This window comes from Tasmannia lanceolata, unplaced genomic scaffold (assembly GCF_043159265.1).
Source record: "Tasmannia lanceolata isolate RefF3 unplaced genomic scaffold, GAP_Taslan_0.1 ptg000006l, whole genome shotgun sequence".
Lineage (NCBI taxonomy): Eukaryota > Viridiplantae > Streptophyta > Magnoliopsida > Canellales > Winteraceae > Tasmannia > Tasmannia lanceolata.
Window position 1 is genome coordinate 27,302,694 of NW_027518683.1, and position 26,755 is coordinate 27,329,448.

General features: G+C 38.3%; 1 protein-coding gene and 1 pseudogene across 4 annotated transcripts; both read right to left on the bottom strand.

The window, feature by feature from the left end:
* Window positions 1-208: 208 nt before the first annotated feature.
* On the bottom strand, window positions 209-25,620 carry LOC143880183 (receptor kinase-like protein Xa21). 4 transcript variants are annotated; one of them, XM_077382975.1, is made up of 3 exons: window positions 25,483-25,620; window positions 22,853-23,416; window positions 209-961 (listed from the first exon to the last, which is right to left on the bottom strand). In XM_077382975.1, the coding sequence occupies exons 1-3, from the start codon at window positions 25,493-25,495 to the stop codon at window positions 597-599; spliced, it is 942 nt and encodes a 313-aa protein (XP_077239090.1). In that variant the 5' UTR covers window positions 25,496-25,620; the 3' UTR covers window positions 209-596. The 4 variants fall into 4 exon arrangements, 2 of the variants coding, with proteins under 2 accessions (XP_077239090.1, XP_077239089.1); XM_077382974.1 differs by having other exon boundaries at window positions 22,853-23,422; XR_013251537.1 differs by lacking the exon at window positions 209-961 and having other exon boundaries at window positions 23,068-23,197; window positions 23,322-25,402.
* On the bottom strand, window positions 2,238-6,897 carry LOC143878089 (putative LRR receptor-like serine/threonine-protein kinase At3g47570 pseudogene; annotated as a pseudogene).
* Window positions 25,621-26,755: the final 1,135 nt, after the last annotated feature.

Genomic DNA, 26,755 nt, shown 5'->3' on the forward strand with positions numbered 1-26,755 from the left:
GTATTAGTTAAGTTAAGATGGAAAGCACATTCTATGTCATTTGTTGAGGTGGATGAGTATTGGCTATCTTGGAGGTCCAAGGACGGATGACATGCGGGAGGCCTAACACACAGAGGAAGCTAGAGATATAACAATGGGTTCATGAACAGAGGAGCCTCGCATCTAGAGGAGTCGACACCAAGAATGAGCCTTTTTTTTTAGCCTGAAATTTATCTAGGAACATGGGCAACACCTTAAATTTTATTAACAAGAATAAAAGATACAAGAGGAGGTCATAAATCCTTGCCTCTAACCAATCATAATACAAGAAAAGTAATGGTAAAACTACGTATATAAGGAATACATAGATGGTCGCATCTATTAGCTCCTCTGGAATTGTTTGGTAGGTTGTCTGAAGCCCAAAAGACCGAATTTATGCTGGTGTCACAAACATAATTTGCCAAGAATGAGCTTGGCATGTTATTAGGAAACACAGATATAGATATTAGAAAAAAACATTTTCATCAAGTTTCTTAGTAGTTACTGAGGTGAGATGAACTTTCACCCAATCGTAAGGCCCTATTTTGTCTCTCTCTGTGGATCCCAACACCAAGATATCATTGTCTGATCACATTCATTTCCTTTGCAACATCTCCCACCTCCATTCGTTCTCTTGGCAATTCTGCAGAACATACAATTCCAATCCTCACTAGTGACACCAAGCACTCCTGCAATCGACGTTTCTTATCTCTGTCATTCCCATTATCATTGCTAGCTTTGACTTCTTCATCTTCTAAAAGAAGTAATGGATCTATAATATCCCTCACTTGTTCAAGAAAAACCAACTCAACAAATTGTCGAAGGGTTAGGCCATCCTTAAACATGTCACTCGTGGGGCTCTTTCCAGTGAATATCTCTAATAGAAGAATCCCATAACTATACACATCTCCGGCTATGGAGACATGGCCACCGGTTCCATATTCTGCAATTGTAAACATATGTTGTACTTTTTTATGACAAAGTATGCAAATTAGAAAATTAAAAAACATATGTTGTACTTTTTTATGACAAAGTATGCTAATTAGAAAATTAAAAAATAAGAGATCTGATTTTGTGAACAAAATGAAAAAAAATTTCAAAGCAGTGAGAGACAATAGAATGGCCTCTTCACATTAGAACCCTTAGCATCAAAGGACTTTAGTATTAAAAGAAATCCATTCCATAAGGCATCACAAACTATGGACGAAACGGAAATAAGGACTTACCTCAATGAAAGAAAAGGTGATATCTATTTCCAATTAATGAGTAGATGGCCAGCATGAAGAGTACAATTTCATACATGTTAAAAATCAATACAAGAAAAAACATTTTAATCATAGCATTATAATAGATAGGGGACTACTAGCAAAACGGAAATCCGTTTTGAAAAAAAAAAGCAAGAGATCCTATACCATGAAACATGTACATGCAAGAAAACAAATAAGTTTCTTGTAGTGGAGCGCTCGAATCCCCACGAATGCTAAGAAATACTGTCAAAATGAACAAATCGTCGGTCATTTTCACTCCCGTTTTATTTTCATAATGGAATTCCATTTTATAAGTGTTTTCCTATAGAAATTTCAAACATTTAACTTATTATTGTAAAGAATTTCTTCTAGTCAACATTTTTTAACACATCTAATCTTGGTCTGCATTGAAAAGTGATTCTAATGGGGGGAGAGAGAGAGAGAGAGAGAGAGAGAGAGAGAGATGTGTAGTCAATCGTCGTGGAAGTAAACAATGAGAAAGTGGATAACACCTCTCATATTTCTTATATTGATGGTCACAATCCAAAAGCCTTATATTCTTAGGGAAAATTATCATAAATCTTAAAAGGCACTAATTTATGAACAGTTTTAAAAATACCAATCGATTATCTAAAAATAATTTAAAGATATTTTACCCATTATATCTTCTACTTAATGAAGCAGCGTCAAAGACAAATATAGGAACATATAAAGATTGAACAATAGAAAGCATACGGCAATGTTACTATTGTTTTCGTAGCATTGTGAAGTCCCTTTTACATGTGAACCTTTGTGGAAAATGGATCCATCATATCAATATATTGATCTGGAAATTTTTTTTATTTTATTTTATTTTTTTTGAGAAAGTTTAGTTAGTAAATGTTTTGGTTATTTGAACATTTTGTTTTTTTATGTTTAGAATTTCCCAATTCTTTTGATAAAACTTGATTTATTTTATTTTATTTTGAGTAATTATCCGGTAGGATTTTCCTCAATCCCAGCAATCGTTTTGATGCTCAGGTACCACAAGAGTAACTCATTTTCCACGTGACTTGCTGGTTTTAGATGCATGTCTACATTTCACAGGTGGATGGAATACTTATATTTTAGATATTTGGAATTATGTTCACTTTGACGAAAAAAGGACAGCTGGTTATAAACTTACTATTTTGGTGAGAGTTTCTGATTAAGGGCCTCTTTGGAAACCACCAAAATTGCGTGTTATATGCAAATAAGATTGCTTAAAGCTATCTTATTTGTAAATATGACATTAAGTTCACTTTGGAAGCCATAACTAAGGGAGATATAATACTCTTTATAATCATTTGCATACATGATTATATGCAAATGATTTTTTAGTGGTATCGAAAGCGGCCCTTAGGCATTCTCGTGCTACATAAGCGATTTTAAATTGCAAATATTCCGTAAAGCTCACCAAATAAGAAAAAAAAATGAAGAAAGGTAATGAAATTTTTACCTGGAGCAATGTACCCAATAGTTCCCTTCAACCGAATCTTGCTGCTTCGATCTTAAGAGTTGCCAATAATTCTTGGAAGGAACCTGGCTAACCCAAAATCTCCCAAGTGAGCATTCATGTCTTCATCAAGAAGAATGTTACTTGGCTTTATATCACAATGAGAGATTGGTATATCGCAATGGTGGTGAAGATATTCCAGTGCTGAAGCTATGTCAATTGTAATGTTTAGCCTCTTAGAGAAGTATAGACTTCTCAATTGATGGTTCCCATCTACTTTTGGGTGCAGCCACTTTCCTAGACTACCATTTGGCATGAACTCAAACACGAGAGCTTTGAAATCATTACCTTCAAAATCAATACTATAGCAAGAAGTTAAGATCTTAATAAGATTTCGATGGCGAATGTTTCTCAGTGCTTCGCATCCATCCATGAAACTCTTTGAAGCTCCACGTAATTGAAGGTTGAGTACCTCACAGCAACAACATTTTTATCTCACCCAAGAATTCCCTTATACACTGATCCGTAACTTCCCACGCCTACCAAATTGGCCGAAGAGAACCCATATGTTGCTTTAAAGAGATCTAAGTAAGAAACCTGTAAATATTGACCCTCCATTGAAGAAGTGGAAGAGGGTTTCCTCCTTGACTTTCTTGTCCAGCAGAGAATAGCAATGACACATAGTAAGCAAACCAAACATAAAACCGAACTTATGATTAGGATGATTACTCTGGAAACAAAAGATTTGCCTCGTTTCTCATTAGCCAGGCAACTTCAATTCTGGGATGCCACCACAAAGATTGTGGTTTCCGATGACTGAAATTGCAGTTGCATTTCTAAAGATCCCTTGGTTTGGTACTTCACCCTCGAGGGTATTAAAAGACAAGTTTATATATTGCAAAAATTGAAACCCATCAAGATACTTTGGAATATTTCCAGAGAAATTATTGGAAGAAAGATCAAGCACGTCAATCGCAGTTAAAGCATTCAAAAAGGGATGAATGTTTCCTTGAAAGGAGTTACCCACTTACCCTCCATAAAAAGATTAATTAAGCTCTTACAATTTGCAAGAGTATTTGGGATCTCATCCAACAGTTTGTTCCAAGAAATATCCAACAGCCCTAGATTCTTCAAGCTACCGACTTCCAATGGGAGGGAGCCAGTCAAAAAATTTTGAGACAAGTTAACTTCTATTGATAGAGTGGAAATGTTGATAAGTTGTTTTGGTATGGTACCATGACGATTATTTTGACCCATTGACAGTATTTGTAGACTTTGACAGTTTCCAATAGTTGAGGGTATGATACCTTGTAGGTTGTTTCTTCCAGAAAGAGTTTGTTTAACCCAGTAATGTTGCCTATGGAGGGTGGAATTTGCCCTGATAAACTATTTGCTGACAAATCCAATCCTTGAAGGCTTCGAAGCTTCCCAATTGAAGTGGGAATAATACCAGTGAGGAAGGTTTCACGGATAGATAAAACCTGTAAGTTGAAGAGATTCCCAATCTGACTATGGATGCTGCCAGAAATTTGGTTTGTGCCTAATGTTATCCCAAGCATGTCAGTCGAGAGATTGACTATGGAACTAGGAAAGGTACTCCTAAAATTGTTTTCGTGTAGCAACAACATGTTTAGATGACTACAGTTGGTCGAAGAAGAGATAAAACTCAAGTCATCATATTTGCCAGTTCCAAGATGATTACCCCACAACAAGAGATAGGTTAGATTCTTTAGGCTTCCAAGATTTTCAGACACTTTACGTGGAAGTAGTTATGTGATAATTCAAGCACTTCAAGAAACTAATAGGAGTTTTGTGAAAAGTTGTCATCAAATTAGCTGACATAACTCATGTAAAATGCTCAATAAGAAAGAAATAGGCTTTCAGAATCTTCAAATGTCTTATATCAGTGGTATCATATGGGACGTTAGGGGTATCTGGTACAAAACAACCACAGAAGAAGGCTTTAGTCCTTGACCCATATTCACAACACAAGCTAGCTGTCCTCATCGAACCTTTCTTAAACTAATCAGAAATCCAAGATCTAGCTTTGCTACTAAAAAGCTGTAAAATAGTATGACCAACCATAAAGGCAACTCTTGAATTTGGTTGCAACGGAATGATGATCTACAGATGTCTCTTCTTTTCATTTGCAATATGCCAAACAAGTTTTCTGCACCTTGTCATACACAAGGCGCTCTGGGGTGGGGGCCAGTTGCTTAGGTGGTAGATTTACTCAATGCAATAACTAAGTCAATGGTGCTTGCATTTGGGCCAGATTGGATAGTGTTTTAAGGACTAATGAGTTGCCTTGGAGTGTTGTCAATAGATAGTAATTTCACAGGTCAATCCATTCTAGTACATCACCACATATGGCCAAAAGCTTGAGGATGAACCATTCAAAGGTCAAAGGAGCTGGAACATTCTTGGATCATCATGCTTTGGTAGTACAATCAAGGTGGAGCTCAAATTCAAACATCCCAAGCAAAGTGGACGTGCAAAGGAAGATCATTGAAGGCCAAGACCAAGAGAAGTGTCATTTTTAACTTAGAATGTACATCCTTCTCTTTTGGTTCTTTCAAGTCAAGGCACACTTATAATAGACCAAAACCAAGTGGATCCAAAGCCCAAGTGCCAAAGTGAGCTAAAAAATGAAATAGCATCAATTTGGCATTTGCATTGACCATTGAACATAAATCCTATCATAATTGCTCCAAAATATATTTAAATATTTTTGAAAATATTTTTAACAAATAGCTCGCATTCTTCTCATATCCGTAGAGTACAAGAATGTCAAATACAGATAAGAAATGAGAAAGTTATGAATTTTACAAGCTAAACCAAAAATCAAAGTGTGCAGGAAAGTGTACATTCGGGCATCCGAACTTAGGAGCCCGAAGACTTAGTTCGGGCATCTGAAGATGACGCTCAAAAATGAGCCCGAGAAAAAAAAATCTCAGAGACGCCCGAAGCCGATAATTCAAAATGTTTTATTATATAACGGTCACTTGGTCGGGCACCCGAACTGCTTCCGAAGACTTCTGAGATGACCGTTGTATAGTGAAAAAGTGATAGTTTCTTGGGTAGGCTTAGAAATACTTGGTCCTTAACCCTTGTGGCTTTCTTAATGACTCACTTACCATCCTACATCCTTCTCTCTATCGAACAATCACTAGTCCTACATTTTTTTCTTGACTTGAGATGACCGACCTCATAGAGTGTTGTATACGATCATGTAATATAAGGAATGTACATGCATTGCATCCTTCTCTCTATCGAATAAGAACACCTGTCCTAGTTTTTTTTGGGTAAATCACTGTAACATGCTAAAGAGTTTGAAAATTTACCTGAAAATGCTAGTTGTCTTAAAAACTAGTTTAAATGTCATTTTTAGAGGAAAAACAGAATTCAAGGACGAAAATGCCCTTGCCTTCGACTAATTTTTGCTTCAAGTAATTATTTTGGCTTCGAGTATCTCATTTTCGGCTTCGAATAACCTGTTTTGCCTTCTAGTACCTATTTTGGCTTCAAGTAACTTCTTTTTTGGCTTCGATTAACCTATTTTTGGATTTGGCTAACATTTTTGGCTTCGACTAACTTTTTTTGGCTTCAACTAACTCAGTTTTGGCTTCAAGTAACATTTTTAACTTTGACTAACCTATTTTTGGCTTCAAGTAAGGATTTTTTACTTTCACTAACATATTTTTCGCTTCGACTAAGTATTTTTGGCTTGAAGTAACCTATTTTGGCCCTGACTAAGCATTTTTTGGCTTCGACTAACCTTTTTAGCTTTGAGTAATCTATTTTGGATTTGAGTAAACTATTTTGGCTTTGACTAAGCATTTTTTACTTCGACTAACATATTTTTTATTCGACTAACTTTTTTTGGCTTCGAGTAACTCAATTTTGGCTTCGAGTAACTCATTTTTGGCTTCGACTACCTATTTCGGCTTCAACTAAGCTTTTTTGGCTTCGACTAGGCATATTTTGGCATTAACTAAGTATTTTTGGCTTTGACTAACCTATTTTTGCTTCGACTAAGTGTAACAACCCTTAAAAAAAAAAAAAAAAAAAAAAATCGGAAGTATTCTCGGAACTCCGAGAGGATTTCTCGGAACTCCGAAGAAATCTCGGAATTCCGAGAAAATGGACAGTAGTTTTGGATTCCAATTCTCGGAACTCCGAGAGGATTCTCGGAACTCCGAAGAAGTCTCGGAACTCCGAGAAATGTCTCGGAACTCCGAGAATGTTACCTGTGGACGAATCCGAGAAATCGAAAACACCCTTTGTGGGCCCGATTTTCGTCCTTTTTGGGTGTGTTTAAGGCCAAACAAACCCTAATTAGATTCATGACTATAAATACACTATCATAACCTACTTTTCTTCACAAATCAAAAACCCTAAAACCTAAGGAGATTAAGAAGAGGAGAATTCAAAGGAAAGGAGAAGAGGGAAGGGCTTTCAACTCCAAGATCCATCAACTCACTCGATCAATCAAACCAATCAACTCAAAGGCAAAGGCAAGATTTCGGATTATGTTTTGTAATCTACACTATAACTAGAGTTCTTGAAAATTTAGATAAAACTTCTTATGTGTTTGTTTCTTAATTCTTGAATCCCATTCATGATTTTCATTGAAAAACCCACAACCCTATGATGGAGATGATTTAAAGGCCATAGTTTCATATACCCTTGATACCATTTCCCTCGTACCCAAAATGGGGCGAGAAGGCCAAAATAACTACATGAACTCCTCGTACAAAAACAGTGCGAAAGGTATCCTCGTACAAAAACAGTGCGAAGGTTATAATTCTACATGGGTATCATTGTGTATAGGAATTAATGGGGAAGGAAAGGAAAGAGCATAGTCTCTAAACGATTTTAGAACCTTAGATTCTAATGATTCTAGAGCAATAGTCTCTAATGAACAATCATATTGAACAAAGAGCCCTATTTTGCAAATTCAAAGGTGTTATCAGAAAAACCCATATTCTGAAGATCCATGCAAATTGTTGAACCCCTCTATATTATTGATTATTATTGCACCAAATATCATGTCTTTTCCTTGTATTGTAAATTTCTTGACATGCCTCTAATATAAGACGATTATATCTTTACATCTTCAATTGCCTAAGTTAAGTTTTATTACTTTGCATAACCGTTATTCTTGTATCCTGACCTTTAAAACTTTTCTACAGACTTTAATGGTGATAATCCAGAAAACCAGCAAATCGATCAAAATGAAGGAGCATTTGCTGATGAGATGACCTAGGCAATGGGATGGGGAGAGATGGCATAGTTTAGGCAGTTATTTATTTCTTTTAGTTTTCTTTCCAAAGTCCTTTGGGGGCATGGATATTTATTTTGGCAAATTTGTGGAGTTATTATTGAAAGTATTGGAATAAAATTCTCTTCCCTTATTTTTGTCTCTATTTCATTAATAAATGGGTTACTTTTAAACCAAGGACTGCCGCTGTGTATTTTAGTTATTTCCAAATAATCATGATTTTCAAAGACTTCCGCTGTATGAGAGAATGAGTGTGTTTTGTGCCTTTTTTTTTTTGAGAGGCGTAGCAATCCGGCTTTTCCGGGGCTTGTTTGCTCTGTTTTATAAAGAGCTAGGCTCATAATTGCCTCAAAAATTTAGCCTGGGAATCCGGGTCGTTACAGAGGTGGTATCAGAGCTCCAGGCTAGGTTAGTTAGTGAGAAACCTGGTGCGAGTCTGGGTATATGTCTAAGGATGGGTAGTTGGACCTAATTAACTAAAGTAACACATCTAACCTAATCATACAACTTTCATGATCATAATTAAGATAAATAGAATTTTATGAACTAACAATCGTATATTCTTTTGTCAGATGGATCAAAGAGAGTTGCGAGGTAATGCTAGGAGAGGTCGTGGTGGTGCCCATGATGGTGAAGGAGCAGATCCTTTACTCATGATTGCTGATCTCCTTAGAAGTCAAGCTCAGGCACAGGCTGCTACTCAGACAGTTGTAGCCCAAAACCAAGCAGCCAATCAGGCCGCTTTGCAGAACATCGCAGCCACTCTAGCAGCTCGCCAAGCGCCTGCAGCAGATCCGACTAAGCTGCACAGGCAATTCAGGGACTATAGGCCATCGGAGTTTACAGGAGTGGGAGACCCTTTGGCTGCAGACCACTGGATTTTGGAAGTGGAAGGTATATTTGAACTGATGGAGTGTAGCGATATTCAGAAGATTCGTTTGGCTACCTTTCTACTAAAGGACCAAGCAGGAGTGTGGTGGAGATCCTTATTGCAGAACTATCCTAATGCTAAGAATGAGACGTGGACCGAATTCAAAGTGCGGTTCAACAACCAATTCTTTCCTAACCATGTTAAGAGGGAATTGGCATCACAGTTTGCGTCTCTGAAGCAAGGATCTATGACCGTGGCTCAGTATGGAGCCAAGTTCAGGCAACTGTCGAGGTATGCACCTGGTTATGCCTCTACAGAGGAGGATAAGGTTTCGAAGTTTATTGACAACCTTCGCCCATCTCTTATGGCGAAAGTTGTTCTTCATGAACCTCAGACTTTGGTGGAAGCATGCGCGAAAGCTGAAATGGCTGAGCGTAGTGAGAAAGTGATTATGGCCGCCAGAATGCCGCCATCTGGGAGCAGGAATCAAGTGCCGCCTCCAAAGAGACAGAGGATGGGAGATGAAGTTCCTGTAAGGGTTCCTTGTGCTATTTGTGGAAAATTCCATGCTGGAAGGTGTTGGAAGACTATGAATGTCTGCCACAACTGTGGAGACCCGAGCCACAAAATTTTGGAGTGTCCCAAGCCTGTATTCAGGGACACGAGGCCTCAAAGACAGCAGCAGAATTTTCAGCCGGCAATGAATCAGGCGAACCGGAATATTAATAATCAGCAGCAGCAGAATCAGTGGAAAGGGAATCAGAATCGCCAGCAGAATCTGGGAAAGAGTGCATCTCAAGCACCTGTTAACCGAGTCTATGCGCTAAATCAACAAGACGCTGATGCCTCCGACGCAGTTATTGAAGGTCGGCTTTTTGTTAATGATATATCTGTGCATATTCTAGTAGATTCTGGCTCTACTCTATCATTCATATCACCTATTTTTGTGAAAGAACTGAATTTGACCCCTATTACTCTAAATTCCCCTTTGAGAATTATTACTCCGGTAGGAGATAATGTAATTGCAAATCTTATATGTAAGGGATGTATTATAAAGATAGGTGGTAGAGAGTTTTTGGCTGATTTAGTGTTATTGGAGATGAACGATTTTAGAGTTATCCTTGGTATGGATTGGCTAGCAGCTTACCATGCTAATGTGGATTGCTTTCATAAAATCGCGAAGTTTTCAATTCCTGGAGAAGAAGAAATTGTTTTTGAGGGAGTGAAGCGCCCTATGAAGATTAAAATAATTGCAGCTGTGAAAGCCCAGAAGTTGATGAATAGAGGTTGTGAGTGCTTTCTAGCTTATGTGGAGAAGGAAGAGGTCGGTGATGAGTTGTCTGTTTCAGACATTCCTGTGGTGAGCGAGTTTCTGGATGTCTTTCCAGAAGACTTTGTGGAATTACCTCCCCACAGAGAGATCGACTTTACTATCGATCTTGTGCCAGGGACCGAGCCTATTTCTAAAGCACCTTACAGAATGGCCCCGGCAGAATTGAAAGAGTTGAAGGAGCAGTTATCTGACTTGCTGGAGAAGGGATTTATTAGACCCAGTTCATCCCCATGGGGAGCTCCTGTGCTATTTGTGAAAAAGAAGGATGGTAGTTTTCGCTTATGCATTGATTACAGGCAGCTGAATAAGGTGACTATCACGAATCGTTATCCTCTTCCTCGGATAGACGATCTCTTTGACCAATTGCAAGGAGCTGCTCATTTCTCGAAGATTGATTTGAGATCTGGATATCATCAGTTGCGTATCAGAGACGAGGACATTTCCAAGTCAGCTTTTCGTACTCGATACGGTCACTATGAATTTGTTGTAATGCCATTTGGGTTGACAAATGCACCAGCCGTATTTATGGACTTGATGAATAGAGTGTTCAAGCAATTTCTGGATCAGTTTGTGGTGGTGTTCATAGATGACATCCTTATTTACTCAAAATCTGAAGAGGAGCATGCTAAGCATTTGAGACTTGCATTGGAGACCCTGAGGAAGAATCGATTGTATGCAAAATTCTCTAAATGCGAGTTTTGGCTCGGGGGTGTTTCATTTTTGGGTCATGTAATTTCTAAAGATGGAATTGAAGTGGATTATGCTAGATTCAAGCAATTACTTCCTGGAAGCAACCAACTAATGTTACTGAGGTTAGAAGTTTCTTGGATTTGGCCGGGTATTATAGAAAGTTTGTTGAAGGCTTTTCAGTTTTAGCTGGACCTTTGACTAAATTGACCAGGAAGAATGTTAAATATATTTGGAATGAAGAATGTGAAAGCAGTTTTCAAGAATTGAAGAGAAGGTTGACATCAGCTCCAGTTTTGATACTTCCTACCGCGGAACGAGATTTTGTGGTCTATAGTGATGCATCATTTCGAGGTTTGGGTTGTGTGCTCATGCAATCGGGTAAGGTCATTGCCTATGATTCAAGACAGTTGAAGAAGCACGAAGTGAATTACCCGACTCATGATCTGGAGTTAGCAGCAGTAGTTTTCGCATTGAGGATATGGCGACACTACTTGTATGGTGTCAAGTTTGAGGTTTTTACGGATCATAAGAGCCTCAAGTATCTTTTTGATCAGAAAGAGCTGAATATGAGACAAAGAAGATGGGTGGAATTTCTGAAGGATTATGACTTCACCTTGAGTTATCATCCAGGCAAGGCTAATGTAGTGGCTGACGCTCTTAGCCGTCAAGAACACCCTATGTTGGCCTGTTTGATGATGTAAGAATGGGAATTGCTTGAGCGGTTCAGAGATTTGAATTTGGAATCCTGCGAGATTAGCGATAAGTCCTTTATTGCTAATATTCAAGTTCAGTCGAATATCATTGAAGCCGTTAAAGCAGCTCAGTTAGATGATGAGGGAATTTTGAAGTTAAAAGCTGAAATTGATTCTAAACCGGAGTTTTCAGCGGGAGAAGATGGATGTTTATTCTTTAAAGGCAGAATTTGTGTGCCAGCTAAGGAAGGAATCAGAAGGGACATTTTGGATGAGGCACATAAGTCTCGTTACACCATTCATCCGGGTAACACCAAGATGTACCAGGACTTGAAGAGGAATTTTTGGTGGAGTGGAATGAAAAGGGATATTGCAGAGTATGTTTCTAAGTGCCTAACTTGTCAGAAAGTGAAGGCAGAGCATCAAAAACCTGGAGGTACATTGGATCCATTGGAGATTCCAATGTGGAAATGGGACAGTTTGTCCATGGATTTTATCATGGGTTTACCCAGATCGAAGAGCAGTTGTGATGGTATTTGGGTGATTGTGGACCGTCTCTCTAAATCGGCTCATTTCATTCCGATTAGGAAAGATTGGAAGTTGGAGAAGCTTGCTGAAACATATGTAGCTCAGATCGTTAGATATCATGGTGTGCCTTCGACCATAATCTCTGATCGAGACTCTCGTTTCACTTCGGGATTTTGGAAGAGCTTACATTCTGCTTTGGGTTCGAAGTTGAGTTTCAGTACAGCTTATCATCCTCAGACTGATGGTCAGACTGAAAGAGTAAATCAGATCCTTGAAGATTTATTGAGAGCTTGTGTTCTTGATTTTGGTGGAGATTGGGAGAAGCATTTGCCTCTATGTGAATTTGCTTACAACAATAGCTACCAGCAGAGTATTCAGATAGCTCCATTTGAAGCTCTATATGGCCGTGTTTGCAGATCACCTTTATGCTGGGCTGAAGTTGGTGAGAAGCAATTGCTTGGACCAAAGTTGGTTCGAGAGTCGACTGAAAAAGTTGCTTTGATTAGGGATCGCTTGAAGATCGCGCAGAGTCGACAGAAGAGTTATGCTGATCAGCGTAGGAGAGATTTGGAGTTCGCTGAAGGCGATATGGTTTTTGTGAAGATTTCGCCGTTCAGAGCAGTAATGCGTTTTGGAAAGAAAGGAAAGTTGACTCCTCGTTTTATTGGACCCTATCGAATTGTGAAAATGATTGGGGCAAGAGCTTATAAATTGGAGTTGCCTCCTAAATTGGAGCGGATGCATGATGTTTTTCATGTGTCAATGCTTCGATTGTATCATCCCGACCCTTCACATGTTTTGGCCGAGGATGATGTCGAGCTTCAAGAAGATTGGTCTTTTTCTGAAGGACCCGTGAAGATTTTGGATCGAGAGGAGCGAGCATTGCGAAATAAGACGATTTCGTTGGTCAAGGTTCTTTGGCGACATCATGGTGTTGAAGAAGCAACTTGGGAGCGTGAATCGGAAATCTTGAAGAAATATCCGCATTTACTCGGAGGTACGTTCCTTATTTTTCGTTTTAATCTGTTATGAAATTGTCGGGTGTTTCGGTTTACCCTATGAGAGAGATCGAATTTCGAGGACGAAATTCCTCTAAGGGGGGTAGAGTGTAACAACCCTTAAAAAAAAAATAAAAAAAAATAAAAAAAAATCGGAAGTATTCTCGGAACTCCGAGAGGATTTCTCGGAACTCCGAAGAAATCTCGGAACTCCGAGAAAAACCTCGGAATTCCGAGAAAATGGACAGTAGTTTTGGATTCCAATTCTCGGAACTCCGAGAGGATTCTCGGAACTCCGAAGAAGTCTCGGAACTCCGAGAATGTTACCTGTGGACGAATCCGAGAAATCGAAAACACCCTTTGTGGGCCCGATTTTCGTCCTTTTTGGGTGTGTTTAAGGCCAAACAAACCCTAATTAGATTCATGACTATAAATACACTATCATAACCTACTTTTCTTCACAAATCAAAAACCCTAAAACCTAAGGAGATTAAGAAGAGGAGAATTCAAAGGAAAGGAGAAGAGGGAAGGGCTTTCAACTCCAAGATCCATCAACTCACTCGATCAATCAAACCAATCAACTCAAAGGCAAAGGCAAGATTTCGGATTATGTTTTGTAATCTACACTATAACTAGAGTTCTTGAAAATTTAGATAAAACTTCTTTTGTGTTTGTTTCTTAATTCTTGAATCCCATTCATGATTTTCATTGAAAAACCCACAACCCTTTGATGGAGATGATTTAAAGGCCATAGTTTCATATATCCTTGATACCATTTCCCTCGTACCCAAAATGGGGCGAGAAGGCCAAAATAACTACATGAACTCCTCGTACAAAAACAGTGCGAAAGGTATCCTCGTACAAAAACAGTGCGAAGGTTATAATTCTACATGGGTATCATTGTGTATAGGAATTAATGGGGAAGGAAAGGAAAGAGCATAGTCTCTAAACGATTTTAGAACCTTAGATTCTAATGATTCTAGAGCAATAGTCTCTAATGAACAATCATATTGAACAAAGAGCCCTATTTTGCAAATTCAAAGGTGTTATCAGAAAAACCCATATTCTGAAGATCCATGCAAATTGTTGAACCCCTCTATATTATTGATTATTGTTGCACCAAATATCATGTCTTTTCCTTGTATTGTAAATTTCTTGACATGCCTCTAATATAAGACGATTATATCTTTACATCTTCAATTGCCTAAGTTAAGTTTTATTACTTTGCATAACCGTTATTCTTGCATCCTGACCTTTAAAACTTTTCTACAGACTTTAATGGTGATAATCCAGAAAACCAGCAAATCGATCAAAATGAAGGAGCATTTGCTGATGAGATGACCTAGGCAATGGGATGGGAAGAGATGGCATAGTTTAGGCAGTTATTTATTTCTTTTAGTTTTCTTTCCAAAGTCCTTTGGGGGCATGGATATTTATTTTGGCAAATTTGTGGAGTTATTATTGAAAGTATTGGAATAAAATTCTCTTCCCTTATTTTTGTCTCTATTTCATTAATAAATGGGTTACTTTTAAACCAAGGACTGCCGCTGTGTATTTTAGTTATTTCCAAATAATCATGATTTTCAAAGACTTCCGCTGTATGAGAGAATGAGTGTGTTTTGTGCCTTTTTTTTTTTGAGAGGCGTAGCAATCCGGCTTTTCCGGGGCTTGTTTGCTCTGTTTTATAAAGAGCTAGGCTCATAATTGCCTCAAAAATTTAGCCTGGGAATCCGGGTCGTTACACTAAGCATTTTTGGCTTCGACTAAGTTTTTGTTTGCGTTGACTTAGCTATTTTTGGCTTCGACTAATCTATTTTGCTGTTGATTAAGCAATTTTGGCTTCGACTAATCAATTTTGCCTTTGGCTAAAGCTGCTAGCCGGAGCAAAAAATGCTTAGCCGAAGCCAAAAACTGCTTATTCAAAGCCTAAACTAGCTTAGTCGAAGCCAAAATTACTTAGTTGAAGCCAAAAGAGTTTAGTCAAAGCCAAAATTGCATAGTCGAAACCAAAAATGCTTATTCGAAGCTTAAACTAGCTTAGTCAAAGCCAAAATTGCTTAGTCATAATCAAAATAGGCTAGTCGAAACCAAAATTACTTAGTCGAAGCCAAAAATAAGTTAGTCGGAGCAAAAAATGCTTAGTTGAAGCAAGAAATATGAGTCGAAGTAAAAAATGCTTAGTTGAAGCCAAAAACAGTTTACTTGAATCCAAATAGGTTACTCGAAGCCAAAATAGAAAGTTATTCGAAGCCGAAATAGGTAGCCATAGCCAAAAAAGAGTTACTTGAAGCTAAAACTAAGTTGTTCGAAGACATAAAAAAGTTAGTCAAAGCCAAAAGAATAATGCTAGGGAAACCGAGAGTACCACCAAGGAGGGGACCGAACAAATGGGTTCTCGCCACAATATCACAAGTGACGTGTGCCACTTAGATTTAGGAAAAACAACAAAAACAGATTTTTTTTGTGCACACATGGCATATTCTCATTCAAGGTTTTAAATTTCGGTTTTGGTACCGTTTCAGACCCCGGAAAAATCAAAATTTTGAAATTTCAGCCGAAATCCGGCGAAACCAAGAAAACAATATCTTATTCAATATAAAATTTCGGCCAAAATTACCGAAATTTCAGTAAAATATTAAATTAATTAAAAAAAATAGGTTTTTTGGGTGAAATTTCAAAAAAAAATCAAAATTTCGACCGATATTCCTAAATTTCGACCGAAATTCTGAAATTTGGGACGAAATAAAATACCGTTTCGAGTTTATGTCATTTTGGTGTCGGTCTCCACCGAAATCCGAAATTTCGGATTTCGGATTTCGGTCAAAATTTAAAACCATGTTCTCATGGCAGGTCCTTTGCTAGGTGGTACTCGCGGTCTCAATATCATTTTCCAAGCCAAAAAATATGTTAGTCGAAGTAAAAAATGCTTAATCGAAGCAAAAAACAGTTTACTCGAATCCAAAATAGGTTACTAGAAGCTAAAAAAAGTTAGTCGAAGCCAAAATAGGTATTTGAAGCGAAAAATGAGTCATTCAAAGCCAAAATAGGTACTCGAAACAAAAAAAAAAAAAAAAAAAAGAGTTACACACAGCCAAAATGAGTCGAAGCAGGGTCATTTTCGTCCTTGAATTCTTCTCTTTTGCAAAAATAACATTTATACGAGTTTTTAAAACAACTAGGTTTTTCAGGTAATTTTGACACGTAACAGTGATTTACCCTTTTTTTTTTTTTTTTTCTTGTCCTGACTTGACTGACCCAAGTCATAAAGAAGTGAATAAAGAAGGAAATGAGGAAAACTTTGAGTCTTTCTTCCCCTTGTGGAACCGCAGAAGATTATGGCTGACTCAAAAGTCATAAAGAAGGAAACGAGAAAAACAAAAGTCTAGATTACTTCCCCTTGTGGGACCGCAAAAGAGTACAGTAAGAACCCTTGTTTTTTTTGCTCGGTACAGTAAGAACCCTGTTGAGAGTGGTGTAGTGCTTTCTATTATAATATTAAAGAGAACAGTTTTCTCTCTCTTGTTTTTGAGTTAGTTGGTTTTTGCTTCCTCGTGCCTTGATCTCTTCTTCAACAAACACTTCTACCATACTTTGAAATTCGGACTGCCACCCACATATCAATTTGTTCTTGAGTTAGAAAAGTATTTTGAAAAAGAAAAACTCAAATGCGTATACAACAAATTAAGTTGAGCGGTTGTGTGTAACTTATTGGGAGGACATATAAAACCCCTACGCCAAAACAAAAAGTAAGGAATTATTGACAAAGTCCTGAACTTATCTTAGTTCTTATATCCTAAGCAAACCGAGCTTAATCTTGTCAAAAACTCTACCCTAATAAATGTTAATACAATGTTGAAACTAATAGGAGTTTTGTGAAAAATTGTGTGGGTCATCTAATTAGCTGAGATAACTCATGTAAAGAAATACGATGTCACAATACTTCAGATGTCTTATATCAGTGGTATCATATGGAACGTTAGGAGTGTCTGATACCAAACAGCCACAGATGAAGGCTCAAGTCCTTGACCCATATTCTCAACACAAGTTAGCTGTCCTCATCGAACCTTTCTTAAACTAATCAGAAATCTAAGATATAGCTTTGCTACCAAAAAGCTATGAAAAGTATGACCAACCCTAATGGCAACTCTTGAATTTGGTTGCAATGGAATGATGACCTACAGATGTCTCTTCTTTTCATTTGCAATATGCCAAACAAGTGAGTATTCATGTCTTAATCAAGAAGAATGTTACTTGGCTTTATATCACAATGAGTGACTGGTCTATCACAATGATGGTGAAGATATTCCAGTAACGTTTAGCCTTCTAGAAAAGTTTAGACTTCTTAATTGATGGTTCCCATCTACTTTTGAGTGTAACCACTTTTCTAGACTACCATTTGGCATGAGCTCAAACACGAGAGCTTTGAAATCATTACCTTAAAATCAATACTCGAGCAAGAAGTTAAGATCTTAATAAGATTTAGATGGCGAATGTTTCTCAGTGCTTCGCATTCATCCATGAAACTCTTTGAAGGTCCACATAATTGATGTTTGAGTACCTTCACAGCAACAACATTTTCATCTCGCTCAAGAACTCCCCTATACACTGATCCGTAACTTCCCATGCCTATCAAATTGGCCAAAGAGAACCCTTCTGTTGCTTTAAAGAGATCTAAGTAAAAAACCTGTAAATATTGACCCTCCTTTGCAGAAGTGGTAGAGGGTTTCTTCTCTGACTTTCTTGTCCAGTACAGAGTAGCAATGACACATAGTAAGCAAACCAAACATAAAACCGAACTTATGATTGGGATGATTACTCAGGAAACAAAAGATTTGCCTCGTTTCTCATTAGCCATGAAGGGGCATGCCGGCAGCTTCAATTCTGGAATGCCACCACAAAGATTGTGGTTTCCGATGACTGAAATAGCACTTGCATTTCTAAAGATCCCTTGTTTTGGTACTTCACCCTCGAGGCTATTAAAAGACAAGTTCATATATTGAAAAAATTGAAACCCCTCAAGATACTTCAGAATATTTCCAGAGAAATTATTGGATGAAAGATCAAGCACTTCAATGGCTGTTAAAGTATTCAAAAACGGGTGAATGGTTCCTTGAAAGAAGTTACCCTCCATATATTAAGCCCTTACAATTTGAAAGAGTACTAGGGGTCTCTCCCGAGAGTTTGTTCCAAGAAATATCCAATTTAGCTAGATTCTTCAAGCTACCCACTTCCAGTGGGAGGGAGCCAGTCAAAAAATTTCGAGACGAGTTAACTGATATTGATAGAGACGAAATGTTGATAAATTGTTTTGGTATGGTACCATGAAGGTTATTTTGACCAATTGACAGTGATTCAAGACTTTGACAGTTTCCAATTGTTGAAGGTATGATTCCTTGCAGGTAGTTTTCTTGTAGATAGAGTTTGTTTAATCCAGTAACGTTGCCTATGGAGGATGGGATTTGCCCTGATAAACTATTTGCTGACAATTCCAATGCTTGAAGGCTTCGAAGCTTCCCAATTGAAGTGGGAATAATACTAGTGAGAAAGGTTTCACGGATAGATAAAAACTGTAAGTTGAAGAGATTACCAATCTGACTAGGGATGCTGCCAAAAATTTGCTTTGTGCCTAATGATATCCAAAGCATGTCAATCGAGAGATTGACCATGGAACTAGGAATGCTGCCCCCAAAATTGTTATTGTGTACCCTCAAAGAATTTAGATGACTACAGTTGGTCAAAGAAGAGATAAAACCCAAGTCATCATATCTGCTAGTTCCAAGATGATTACCCCACAACAAGAGCATGAGCAGATTCTTTAGGCTTCCAAGATTTTCAGGCACCGGTCCGTGGAAGTAGTTCTTTGCTAATTCAAGCCGTTCAAGTTGTGAAGCATTAGATAATGACATTGGAAAGCGTCCTCTAAATTGGTTGCCTCCTAAAAGTAGAACTTTGAGATTAGGAAGAGAGAGCCCTATGTCAGGTGGAATGCTCCCGTATAGTTGGTTTGCCGCCACAACAATTATCTCTATGGACAAGAGATTAGAAAGAGAGGGAGGAACAGTGCCAGATAGTTCATTTAAAGAAGCTTGAAAGGATTTTAAGCTCTCAATTCGGGCAATTTTATCCGTCATGCTTCCTTTCAAATGATTTTGAACTAGAGAAATACCGATTAGGGATGAAAGATTTCCCAGTGAAGGTGGAATGCTTCCTGTCAGATCGTTTACACCTAGATTCAGCTGGTGGAGCTTCGATAGAGTGCTAAGCTCAACAGGAAGTTAACTACCAATCAATGGTCCCTATAATGTGATAGAGAAGATCATTTAACTACCAAAAAAAATGAGAAGATCTGATTAAGACGGGGCATTGAAGCTATCTCCACAAATCAATGGTCCCTATAATGTGATAGAGAAGATCATTTAACTACCAAAAAAAATGAGAAGATCTGATTTAGTTTAATTGGTTGAAGATATATTTACTATTTTCAACGTTGAAATTGGTACAATATGTCACTGTTCCATTGGATTTTCCAATTGTGTTTGAGATTGGAGCATTTTGGACCAATCTCCTAGCCTTCCTAGATAAACATACCGTGAAGAGGAATACATTTATATGGAGGGGAACTTCATTCGTCATCCTTCGAATATTACATTTTTTTTCTTCTTAGGTGAGAAGAAATTTAAAAGGTATTAAAGAAATAGAGCTTTTGTTAAATAATTTTTTTAGTTTAATCTTAGAATACCGTGAGAATTTTTGTTTTTTGTCATATTTGAATTTGTCTTTCAATTCCTAGGGGGTGAATTACAAAAAGAGGGGTTCTTTTGAAATGCTATTTCTCCAACAAAAAACTTGCAATTGTAACTTCTATCATTGGGAACAATATGCTCTGTGTGCATGTGGGGGATCCCCGAACTATAATTACAATCAATTCCTTTCCATGAGCTTAGTGAAAGATAAAATTCGTTGCTCGTAGGGGAGTAATCTTGGAAATTGGGACACTTTTATGCTTAATTTTACTTACCACCCTGTATTAGTTAAGTTAAGATGGAAAGCACATTCTATGTCATTTGTTGAGGTGGATGAGTGTTGGCTATCTTGGAGGTCCAAGGACGGATGACATGCAGGAGGCCTAACACAAAGAGGAAGCTAGAGATATAACAATGGGTTCATGAACAGAGGAGCCTCGCATCTAGAGGAGTCGACACCAAGAATGAGCCTTTTTTTTTAGCCTGAAATTTATCTAGGAACATGGGCAACACCTTAAATTTTATTAACAAGAATAAAAGATACAAGAGGAGGTCATAAATCCTTGCCTCTAACCAATCATAATACAAGAAAAGTAATGGTAAAACTACATATATAAGGAATACATAGATGGTCTCATCTATCAGCTCCTCTGGAATTGTTTGGTAGGTTGTCTCAAGCCCAAAGACCGAATTTATGCTGGTGTCACAAACATAATTTGCCAAGAATGAGCTTGGCATGTTATTAGGAAACAAAGATATAGATATTAGAAAAAAACATTTTCATCAAGTTTCTTAGTAGTTACTGAGGTGAGATGAACCTGCACCCAATCGTAAGGCCCTATTTTGTCTCTCTCTGTGGATCCCGACACCAAGATATCGTTGTCTGATCACATTCATTTCCTTTGCAACATCTCCCACCTCCATTCGTTCTCTTGGTGATTCTGTAGAACATACAATTCCAATCCTCACTAGTGACACCAAGCACTCCTGCAATCGACGTTTCTTATCTTTGTCATTCCCAATATTATTAGTAGCTTTGACTTCTTCATCTTCTAAAAGAAGTAATGGATCTATAATATCCATCACTTGTTCAGGAAAAACCAACTCGACAAATTTTCGAAGGGTTAGGCCATCCTTAAACATGTCACTCGTGGGGCTCTTTCCGGTGAATATCTCTAATAGAAGAATCCCATAACTATACACATCTCCGGCTATGGAGACATGGCCACCGGTTCCATATTCTACAATTTTAAACATATGTTGTGCTTTTTTATGACAAAGGAAGCAATATGCTAATTAGAAAATTAAAAAATAAGAGATCTGATTATGTGAAACAAAATGGAAAAAATTTTCTCAAAGCAGTGAGAGACAATAGAATGACCTCTTCACATTAGAACCCTTACTATCAAAGGACTTTAGTGTTAAAAGAAATACATTCCATAAGGCATCACAAACTATGGGCTAAACGGGAATCAGGACTTACCTCAATGAAAGAAAAGGTAATATTTATTTCCAATTAATGAGTAGATGGCCAGCATGAAGAGTACAATTTCATACATGTTAAAAATCAATACAAGAAAATACATTTTATTCATAGCATTATAATAGAAAGAGGCCTACTAGCAAAACGGAAATCCGTTTTGAAAAAAAAAAAGCAAGAGATCCTATACCATGAAACATGTACATGCAAGAAAACAAATAAGTTTCTTGTAGTGGAGCGCTCGAATCCCCACGAATGCTAAAAAATACTGTCAAAATGAACAAATGGTCGGTCATTTTCACTCCCGTTTTATTTTCGTAATGGAATTCCATTTTATAAGTGTCTTCCTATAGAAATTTCAAACATTTAACTTATTATTGTAAAGAATTTCTTCTAGTGCACTTTTTTTAACACATCTAATCTTGGGCTGCATTGAAAAGTGATTCTAATGGAGAGAGAGAGAGAGAGAGAGAGGGCGAGAGAGAGAGAGAGAGAGAGAGAGAGAGAGAGAGAGAGAGAGAGAGAGAGATGTGTAGTCAATCGTCATGGAAGTAAACAATGAGAAAGTGGATAACACCTCTCATATTTCTTATATTGATGCCTCACAATCCAAAAGCCTTATATTCTTAGGGAAAATTATCATAAATCTTAAAAGGCACTAATTTATGAACAGTTATAAAAATACCAATCAATTATCTAAAAATAATTTAAAGTTATTTTACCCATTATACCTTCTACTTAATGAAGCAGCGTCAAAGACAAATATAAGAATAAATAAAGATTGAACAATAGAAAGCATACGGCAATGTTACTATTGTTTTTGTAGCAATGTGATCTGGCAATTTTATTTTTTTTTGAGAAACTTTAGTTAATGAATTTTTGGTTATTTGAACATTTTGTTTTTTTATGTTTAGAATTTCCCAATTCTTTTGATAAAACTTGATTTATTTTATTTTATTTTGAGTAATTATCTGGTAGGATTTTCCTCAATCCCAGCCATCGTTTTGATGCTCAGGTACCACAAGAGTAACTCATTTTTCACTTGACTTGCTGGTCTTAGATGCATGTCTACATTTCACAGGTGGATGGAATACTTATATTTTAGATATTTGGAATTATGTTCACTTTGACGAAAAAAGGACAGCTAGTTATAAACTTACTATTTTGGTGAGAGTTTCTGATTAAGGGCCTCTATGGAAACCACCAAAATTGCGCGTTATATGCAAATAAGATTGCTTAAAGCTATCTTATTTGTAAATACGACATTAAGTTCATTTGCATACATGATTATATAATACTTTGGAAGCCATAACTAAGGGAGATATAATACTCTTTATAATCATTTGCATACATGATTATATGCAAATAGTTTTTAGTGGTAACGAAAGAGGCCCTTACTCATTCTCGTGCTACATAAGCGATTTTAAATTGCAAATATTCCGTAAAGCTCACCAAATAAGAAAAAAAAATGAAGAAAGGTAATGAAATCTTTACCTGGAGCAATGTACCCAATAGTTCCCTTCAACCGGACCTTGCTGCTTCGATCTTCAGAGTTGCCAATAATTCTTGGAAGGAACCTGGCTAACCCAAAATCTCCCAAGTGAGCATTCATGTCTTCCTCAAGAAGAATGTTACTTGGCTTTATATCACAAAGAGTGATTGGTATATCGCAATGGTGGTGAAGATATTCCAGTGCTGAAGCTATGTCAATTGTAATGTTTAGCCTCTTAGAGAAATTTAGACTTCTCAATTGATGGTTCCCATCTACTTTTGGGGGCAGCCACTTTTCTAGACTACCATTTGGCATGAACTCAAACACGAGAGCTGTGAAATCATTACCTTCAAAATCAATACACGAGTAAGAAGTTAAGATCTTAATAAGATTTCGATGGCGAATATTTCTCAGTGCTTCGCATTCATCCATGAAACTCTTTGAAGCTCCACGTAATTGAAGGTTGAGTACCTTCACAGCAACAACATTTTCATCTCGCCCAAGAATTCCCTTATACACTGATCCGTAACTTCCCACGCCTATCAAATTGGCCGAAGAGAACCCATCTGTTGCTGTAAAGAGATCTAAGTAAGAAACCTGTAAATATTGACCCTCCTTTGAAGAAGTGGAAGAGGGTTTCCTCCTTGACTTTCTTGTTCAGCAGAGAGCAGCCATGACACATAGTAAGCAGACCAAACATAAAACCGAACTTATGATTGGTATGATTACTCTGGAAACAAAAGTTTTGCGTCGTTTCTCATTAGCCAGGGTGGGGCATGCAGGCAACTTCATTTCTGGCATGCCCCCACAAAGATTGTGGTTTCCGATGACTGAAATAGCACTTGCATTTCTAAAGATCCCTTGTTTTGGTACTTCACCCTCGAGGCTGTTAAAAGACAGGTTTATATATTGCAAAAATTGAAACCCCTCAAGATACTTTGGAATATTTCCAGAGAAATTATTGGATGAAAGATCAAGCACTTCAATCGCAGTTAAAGCATTCAAAAAAGGATGAATGGTTCCTTGAAAGGAGTTACCCTCTATATAAAGTTCTACTAAGCTCCTACAATTTGCAAGAGTACTTGGGATCTCACAGTTTGTTCCAAGAAATATCCAATAGCCCTAGATTCTTCAAGCTACCCACTTCCAATGGGAGGGAGCCAGTCAAAAAATTTTGAGACAAGTTAACTTCTATTGATACAGAGGAAATGTTGATAACTTGTTTTGGTATGGTACCATGAAGATTATTTTGACCAATTGACAGTATTTGTAGACTTTGACAGTTACCAAGAGTTGAAGGTATGATTCCTTGCAGGTGGTTTTCTTGTAGAAAGAGTTGGTTTAATGCAGTAAGGTTGCCTATGGACGATGGAATTTGCCCCGACAAACTATTTACTGACAAGTCCAATGCTTGAAGGCTTTGAAGCTTCCCGATTGAAGTTGGAATAATACCAGTGAGGAAGGTTCCGTAGACAAAAATTGTTATTGTGACTAGGGATGCTGCCAAAAATCTGGTTAGGGCCTAATGTTATCCAACGCATGTCAGTCGAGAGATTGACTATGGAACTAGGAATGATGCCCCCAAAATTGTTATTGTGTACGATCAAAGTATTTAGATGACTACAGTTGGTCAAAGAAGAGATAAAACTCAAGTCATCAAATTTGCCAGTTCCCAGATGATTACCCCACAACGAGAGATAGTTCAGATTCTTTAGGCTTCCAAGATTTTCAGACACCGGTCCGTGGAAGTAGTTCTGTGCTAATTCAAGCTCTTCAAGCCTTGAAGCATTAGGTATTGACATTGGAAAACGTCCGGTAAATTGGTTACCTCCTAAAAGTAGAGTTTTGAGATTAGGAAGAGAAAGCCCTAGGTCGGGTGGAATGCCCCCGTTGAGTTGGTTTGACGTCACGGCAATGATCTCTATAGACGAGAGATTATAAATAGAGGAAGGAACAGTGCCAGATAGTTGATTTGAAGAAACTCCCAAGTCTTTTAGGCTCTCAATTCGGGAAATTTCATCCGGGATGCTTCCTTTCAAATGATTTTGAACTAGATAAATACTGATTAGGGATGAAAGGTTTCCTAGTGAAGGTGGAATGGTTCCTGTCAAATCATTAGCACCTAGATTCAGCCGGAGGAGCTTTGATAGAGTGCTAAGCTCAACAGGAATTTTCCCCGTCAGTTTGTCGTACTCTAAATCCATGAGTTGGAGGTGAGTACAGCTGGTGAGATTGGCTACAATTTCCCCTTCAAAGAAATTGTGGCTCATATTAAGATATCGCAGTCCGAATAGACGGGCGATTTCTTGGGGGATTTGGCCATTGAAGCTGTTTTCTTGGAGATAGATTCGCTTAAGGAAGGTGAGGTTGGATATGGATGGAGATATGGAACCAGCCAAACTGTTCCCACGAAGGTCCAATACAGTGACCCTTTGATGCCGGCGACCACATGTGACTCCTTCCCAGCGGCAGAAATGAAGAGTATGGTTCCATGAGCTCAAGGCTCTGAGAGGATCGCTGCTTATCCCATCCTTGAAGGTGAGTAAAGCTATCTGATCTGTCTCGTTTATAAGTAAGGAGGCAGATTCCAATGGTAATACGGTAAACAAACAAAACACAGAGAGACTCGTACCTGGTAGTTCCATTTGGGTCGGAGGTGTTCTTGTCGCAATTTCATTTCATCTCACTCAACCTTCTAATGATATATTTAAGAAATGTATGCCATCCTTCTCACTATCGAAGAACCATTAGTCTATATTTTTTTCTTCACTTGAGATGACCGACTCAAAGAAAGAAATGAGAAAAACATGAGTCTAGATTTGTTCCCCTTGTGGGGCCTACTAAGTCAAGTCAAGTCATAAAGAAAGAGATAAGAAAAACCGGAGTCTCCATTTCATAAAGAAAACATAAAGAAAGAAATGAGAAAAACATGTATCTAGATTTTGGGACCGAATAACTCAAGTCAGGTCGTAAAGAAAGAGATGCCGAATGGGCGAGTCCACTAGGTTTGAGTCCGAGTTAGGCGAGTCCGCTATGCCGAATGGGCCCTATTAGGTTAGAGAGGCTAACTAGATTAAGCGAGTTAGAGTCTGCTAACGGAGTTGGGTTAGTTGGGTTCGATCAGGTGAGTTACTAAAGGAGTTGGACCTTATGGGTGAGCCAAGTGGGCTCGGGCTGGACCGAGTTGGCTTGGGTTGGGTTAGAGTTGATCTCAGGTTAGGGTGGTGTTGAGTGAGGTTGGGTTTGGGTCCACCTCAGGTTGGGTGTGGGGTGGATGGGATTGGACATGGGGTACAGCTTGGCTTGGGGTTGAGATCAGGTTGCGGGTTAGGGGAGGTCGGGTTGGGGTTGACATCAGGTTGCGGGTTAGGGAAGGTTGGGTTGCGGCTAGGGGTTGGGTTTGAGTGCGGCTCAGGTGAGGTTGGCTTCGAGTTCGACTCGGGTTAAGATGCAGCTGGTCCGAGTTGGACTCAGGTTGGGGTTTGAAATATGCCATCTTAGGCATCTAATTTGAGCTAAGTACATATCAGGTGCATGCCCTATTAGGCACGGGGTGCACGTCTTAGGCACTGGGTGCCTGAGATTTAGGCACTGGACGCATGTCTCAGGCACTGAGTGCCTATGATTTAGGCACTGGGTCTGCATCTCAGGCACTAGGCGCCTGCGATTTAGGCGCTGAGTGCCTGCAATTTAGGCATTGGGTGTGCACCTCAGGCACTGGATGCGCGGCCTAGGGGTGCGGGTTAGGGTCAAGGCCGAGTTGGCTGTGGGTTTGGGGTGCGGGTTGGGCGTGGGTGTAAATTGGGGTGGGTTTTGGGCAGGGCTTGGATTTGTGTGGGGCAGAGTTGGGGCTTTGGTTGGGGCTAGGGGTTAGTGTAAGGATTGGGTGAGGTTGGGTTAATGTA

What these genes read in the sequence shown, in the direction of transcription:
- LOC143880183 (XM_077382974.1), bottom strand. An exon ending in TATTGGGTACATTGCTCCAG is followed by an intron (nt 962 to 22,852) that starts GTAAAGATTTCA and finishes TTACAATTGCAG; the next exon opens with AATATGGAACCGGTGGCCAT.